General features: G+C 40.6%; 1 protein-coding gene across 1 annotated transcript; it reads right to left on the bottom strand.

The window, feature by feature from the left end:
• Positions 1–652: 652 nt before the first annotated feature.
• On the bottom strand, positions 653–2,184 carry pgrmc1 (progesterone receptor membrane component 1). Its single transcript, XM_060935246.1, has 3 exons — positions 1,855–2,184; positions 1,108–1,263; positions 653–1,019 (listed from the first exon to the last, which is right to left on the bottom strand). The coding sequence occupies exons 1-3, from the start codon at positions 2,144–2,146 to the stop codon at positions 925–927; spliced, it is 543 nt and encodes a 180-aa protein (XP_060791229.1). The 5' UTR covers positions 2,147–2,184; the 3' UTR covers positions 653–924.
• Positions 2,185–6,731: the final 4,547 nt, after the last annotated feature.

Here is a 6,731-nt window from a genome sequence, read left to right as displayed (position 1 = left end):
TGATCACCTCCATGCCACACCGCATTGATACAGTAATTCATGGTAAAGGAGCCCCAACCAAGTATTGAGTGTATAAATGAATATACTTTTCAGAAGTTGGACATTTCTGTATTGTAAATCCTTTTTTTGATTGATCTTAGGGAATATTCTAATAATTTGAGATACTGGATTTCTGATTTTCATGAGCTATAAGCCATAATCATCAAAATTAAAACAAAAAAGGCTTAAATATTTCACTTTACATGTAATGAATATACGAAAGTTTACCTTTTTGAATTAAATTATGAAAAAAAGTTACTTTTTCATGGTATTCTAATTTTTTGAGATGCACTAGTATAGTACATACAGTGTCTTGCAAAAGTATTCATCCCCCTTGGTGTTTGTCCTGTTGTATGGCGTCTATGCAGTTTTATAAAGTACACTCAGATTCTGTATCAGTTAGAAACCAATAGCATGTTGTATTCAAAGTGTTATGCAAAGCACAACGGGGCTTCTCTGTCTCTCACACACACTGAACTGTCCAGTGATTAAAACAGCAACACAACATTGCAGTTATTATAGCTTGTGTGTGTCACAGCATGAGACTGAAGACTTGGAATAGTTGTGGTTATTAGGATCTGGCATTAAACTCATTAAACTGGAATCAGTAGCATTTAATATGAAAATTACTTTAATAAGCATGTTCAGATACAAGCGTTTCATAAACTCTTATTATTAAGGTCCCACCTACAAAATGTTAGATTTCGTCTACATTTGTAGAAACAAAAAAATCACATTCCTGCCTCCCTCACGTATCGTTTTGAAATCTCATACAAAATGGATATGTAGTGTATCATATAATTACTTGCATTTCAAATATCACTGTTAGATGAAATTCTTTAACAAAGCATCATGATCATAACAACAACATGGTCCGCTCATGTCCTAGTCCTTCTTTTTGTCCTTCACGTCCTCGTCATCCGTGTACTCTGTCGGCTCTTCACCAGGCTTCAAGAGTTTGCCGATATAATCGTATTTGTCTGTCAGGAGAAAAGCAGAATACTTGCTAGATGAAACCCAACAATGTAAAAACAAACAAAAACAGTCCACGAAAGTGCTTTGACTCACAGGTGAACTGCGACTCCCACTCAGCCAGACCCTCCTGCTCTCTCGCACTGAGGTCTGAAAGATCGTCATGCGTTTCTTTCACAGCCGTCTCATCGAGACAGAACGTAGCCAGTCCTCTGGAAGCATCTCTACCCGCAAAGACTCCATAAGGGCCACCTGGAAATAAAATTAACATGGAGTGTTTATTATTTTTATAGTCTCAGAACATCATTAGTGCGCACACACACACACACGGTTGGATCACACTCATTGACGTTTCACCTAGTCCTAACAGAGGAAAAACTGAAATGTTGATCAGACCCTGATCTTTGGCCTCACTTTCATGTCATTACTCATTCGCAAGCTTCAGACAACCATAGTGTCTCTTATTTACCAAGTGTATGAATATGAAAAACATGAAGGAAAAAAAACCCAAAAGTTTATTAAAAAAAAACAAACAAACAGTCAAACCTGCACCTTGGTATTTGGAAGGTTTGAGGATTTTTCAATGTGCCAATGGGTAAGGAAGGAAATAAGGGGTGTGAATCAAGAGAAACAAAGTGCACTGAGTAGAAAAGTGCAAAATAAAATAATTTGCAAAACTGAAAGCATGGAAGATATTTAATTAAAAGTACATGAACGTGCTACTCAATTATTCACTGCATTCATAAACACAATAATTAAAACCACATGCACTAAGAAAGACTGGGATTTATTTATTTATCTATTTATTTTAAAGCTTTCTCTTTAACTACTCAGTGTTGTTACCAGGACCGTAGAACTTCTTTCCTCTCGTCACATCAAACACTTTGCCACTGACAGCCATGAGGATTCTGGGGTTCTTCACTCCGTCATACTCCCTCAGCTCCTCCACACTGAAGTCCCGCTTCTTCAGCTTGGGTAACGGCTCCTCAGCTTCGGCCATTTCCACAGGCTTGTCTCCGCGAAATATTTTGTACAACAGAAACAAACAAAGACACAACAAACTCAGGTTTAGAGGTGACGTGAAAAGTTCTTCCACAACACCAGGAGAAGTTAACTCGCTTTCCTCTTCCGCCATCTTTGTTTCAGACTGAGCAAAACGAAGCGTCGCGAGCACGAACATCAGGCGACCAATCATAGAAGCGGCTCCACATGTGACTGATCCGGTTTAGCCAATCAGCTGCCTGGAAAATTCTCCTTCGTCTTGTAGATATTAACATATTTAAAGTTTGTGAACTTGTTTGCTTTAGAGATAGAGAGAGAGCTTTTAGAAATACAACCCCGATTCCAAAAAAGTCGGGACAAGGCCATGTTTACCACTGTGAGACATCCCCTTTTCTCTTTACAACAGTCTGTAAACGTCTGGGGACTGAGGAGACAAGTTGCTCAAGTTTAGGGATAGGAATGTTAACCCATTCTTGTCTAATGTAGGATTCTAGTTGCTCAACTGTCTTAGGTCTTTTTTGTCCTATCTTCCGTTTTATGATGCGCCAGATGTTTTCTATGGGTGAAAGATCTGGACTGCAGGCTGGCCAGTTCAGTACCCGGACCCTTCTTCTACTCAGCCACATACATGTCAACCTTTGGTCAATCAAACCTGTATAACCAACCTCCAAAATCCGTATTTCCCTTATAAAATCCGTATAAGATGCAAATTAAAATAATTTACCTAAAATTTGAATGATAATTAACAATGATATATCCCAGTTACTTTTTATTCAATATTAATAACAATAAACCTTCAGAATGAATACAAAGCTCCAATGTTTGACAAAAACACAAAGTGTTATCAGCGTAGTTACGAAGGAAATACTTCGTTGTTTGGAGACAGGTTTCACCGAGCGGCTATTATGCACGAGACTTCATATTAGCCACAAAGTCAGGAAAATCTGTTCGTAAAATTACATTATAATGACCAAATACAATGAAAAGTATTTTTGCAGTCTCACCTGTGAAAGGTAATCCCATGTGATCTCGTTTGGACGGTAAACCTGTTGGTACAGTTAAACGCAGTCTCGGCTACTGTCTAGCAGTGGCGGCTGCTGGTTTTTAAAACAGGGGAAGCCCATTTTACGCATTCATCGTAAAACCTGTAGGCCGGATATCAAAGCATAGAAAGGTGTGCCCCATTAGCATAGTGAACTAGACAACCCTACCTAGTGGCAGAAAGTATTTTTGCTTGTACATTTCATATTATAGTCTGGCTTGCCAGGCTAGTGCCTCATATCCTTAATCAAACATATCAAACATCCAAAAATCACTGGCTATTCAACGAAGTGCCTTGAACATCATACCCTGATATGCAACACAGAGTCTTTAACACAACACCCAGCTGTGCAACACATCCTTGAACATCTTCTGCAACACAGTCTGGAAATTCATAACCAGGTAGGCTATGCAACACACAGAACCTTGAATATTATACCCAGGTATAACCTATAACACAGAGCCCACCATTCTCTTAACATTACTGAACAATATACACACTTCAGATTCATGAACATGAACACTATTTATACACAAATTCTGCCCTCCGCTCCTTTTCCAGAAAATGGTCTGTGACCCTGTCATACCAGCTGGTTGTGCTTTCCAGAGACTTCACCAATTTCTGTTAGCAGCTAGCACTGCAGATCCCAATAAGGCTCAGGCTAGCCTACAACCAGATTGAACTACAAATGAAATAAACGAGTGAATTCACGAATGATCAAACTGATAGAATGGATGAAAGTTAACGGAGCACAACGAGTAATATTTACATTTATTTACAGAGTAATGTACAGAGACATCAATGAGAAGAAACGTTTATATGAAAAGAAATTCGGACAGCACTTTGGCACACGACTACACTTTCTCGACATCCGCTAGGGACTGATCATGCTTCCGTGTTCCTCGCCAAAGTACCGCCCTCCTCATGTCTTTCAAACACTACCTCCAATAATCCTTTATCAGCCCGGCTTCTTGTCCCTCCCACTGTCTTGTTTAGTCCCAGAGAAGCCCGGCTTCCCTGGAAGTGACGATTTTGTTGATTTTAACCAATAACAACTAGCCGAAATTGGCTGTTCAGAGCCGTCTTGTAGACTGCAACGGATACCCGGCTGCCAGTCAGTGTTGCCAGATACTGCTGACGTTTTCCATCCCAAAATATGTTCAAAACCCGCCAAAATGCACTTAAAACCACCCAATCTGGCAACACTGCTGCCAGTCCATAGAGCCCATTGAAATAAGAAAGGTTACAGCCTGGCAGCAAAGGTGATTCTCATAGCGAACTGCAAGTTCGTCAGACATCACTCAAATAAGTTACAGGATAGTTATGAACATAAATACAATCTTGGGCATATATTATGTTATGCAAGTTATTGTTTTAATGAGAATTCAACGTCGTAGACGCCGCAGTTTGGGGAGAGAATTTTAGGGGAAGCTTGGCTTCCCTTGTTGTCTCTGAGAAATCGCCCCTGCTGTCTAGACGCTATACCAGAGACGGTTGAAGAATCTCCACTTTGCCACATCCAATATGGCGGCAAGGATGAAGTATGATTCTACGCAGAAGGCGGCATCTATGTTTATATGTCTATGACTTCCCGGTTGGCGGGATTCTCGCAATGCGGTGTGCGCATGATCAAAAGTGGAATGAAGTCTCGCTACCACAAGATAATGCACGATTTCATAAGACTCTTTACTGGCTGTCTGTGGTGTACAGTACATTTGTAAATGTTATGCGCTCTTTTATCATCGTGGGAATTGATTATAGCTCTAAATAAATATTGAAGTTTTTTTAAAGAATCAGTATAACTTTATTTATACGCCTGTATACTACGTTTATGGGGCGGCACGGTGGTGTAGTGGTTAGCGCTGTCGCCTCACAGCAAGAAGGTCCTGGGTTCGAGCCCCGGGGCCGGCGAGGGCCTTTCTGTGTGGAGTTTGCATGTTCTCCCCGTGTCCGTGTGGGTTTCCTCCGGGTGCTCCGGTTTCCCCCACAGTCCAAAGACATGCAGGTTAGGTTAACTGGCGACTCTAAATTGACCGTAGGTGTGAGTGTGAATAGTTGTCTGTGTCTATGTGTCAGCCCTGTGATGACCTGGCGACTTGTCCAGGGTGTACCCCACCTTTTGCCCGTAGTCAGCTGGGATAGACTCCAGCTTGCCTGCAACCCTGTAGAAGGATAAAGCAGCTAGAGATAATGAGATGAGATGAGATACTACGTTTATTGAATCAAATTCTTATAAAATACGGACATTCCGTATAGGTTGACGTATGCAGCCATGATGCTGTAATTGATGCAGTATGTGGTTTGGCATTGTCATGTTGTAAAATACAAGGTCTTCCCTGAAAGAGACATCGTCTGGATGGGAGCATATGTTGCTCTAGAACCTGAATATACCTTTCAGCATTGATGGTGTCTTTCCAGATGTGTAAGCTGCCCATACCACATGCACTAATGCAACCCCATACCATCAGAGATGCAGGCTTCTGAACTGAGCGCTGATAACAACTTGGGTCGTCCTTCTCCTCTTTAGTCCGAATGACACGGCGTCCCTGATTTCCATAAAGAACTTCAAATTTTGATTCGTCTGACCACAGAACAGTTTTCCACTTTGCCACAGTCCATTTTAAATGAGCCTTGGCCCAAAGAAGACATCTGCGCTTCTGGATCATGTTTAGATACGGCTTCTTCTTTGAACTATAGAGTTTTAGCTGGCAACGGCGGATGGCACGGTGAATTGTGTTCACAGATAATGTTCTCTGGAAATATTCCTGAGCCCATTTTGTGATTTCCAATACAGAAGCATGCCTGTATGCGATGCAGTGCCGTCTAAGGGCCCGAAGATCACGGGCACCCAGTATGGTTTTCCGGCCTTGACCCTTACGCACAGAGATTCTTCCAGATTCTCTGAATCTTTTGATGATATTATGCACTGTAGATGATGATATGTTCAAACTCTTTTTGCAATTTTACACTGTTGAACTCCTTTCTGATATTGCTCCACTATTTGTCGGCGCAGAATTAGGGGGATTGGTGATCCTCTTCCCATCTTTACTTCTGAGAGCCGCTGCCACTCCAAGATGCTCTTTTAATACCCAGTCATGTTAATGACCTATTGCCAATTGACCTAATGAGTTGCAATTTGGTCCTCCAGCTGTTCCTTTTTTGTACCTTTAACTTTTCCAGCCTCTTATTGCCCCTGTCCCAACTTTTTTGAGATGTGTTGCTGTCATGAAATTTCAAATGAGCCAATATTTGGCATGAAATTTCAAAATGTCTCACTTTCGACATTTGATATGTTGTCTATGTTCTATTGTGAATACAATATCAGTTTTTGAGATTTGTAAATTATTGCATTCCGTTTTTATTTACAATTTGTACTTTGTCCCAACTTTTTTGGAATCGGGGTTGTACATAAGTGTTAAAAGTACATTTTCTGTCAACACATTGTTGTATTATTACCATTATAATACATAGGGCCAAAATTACTCAATTCTGATTGGTCAATCAAGGAGGGCTTTTTTCCTTAACACGGGGCCGTATTTCTGAAATGCTATTGGCTAGTTCGTTGCTTGGTTACGGTTACAAAAATTAGCAAATTTTGTCAACAAAATGGCTGACTCAGCAATGCCGTGTTTCGCTATATTTTATGAAGAAATGATAAACCAATTGAAAGCTGCAA

Source organism: Neoarius graeffei, chromosome 12, assembly GCF_027579695.1.
Source record: "Neoarius graeffei isolate fNeoGra1 chromosome 12, fNeoGra1.pri, whole genome shotgun sequence".
Classification (NCBI taxonomy): domain Eukaryota; kingdom Metazoa; phylum Chordata; class Actinopteri; order Siluriformes; family Ariidae; genus Neoarius; species Neoarius graeffei.
The sequence above is the reverse complement of the archived record's forward strand: the minus strand, read 5'-3'. Positions and strand labels throughout refer to the sequence as shown.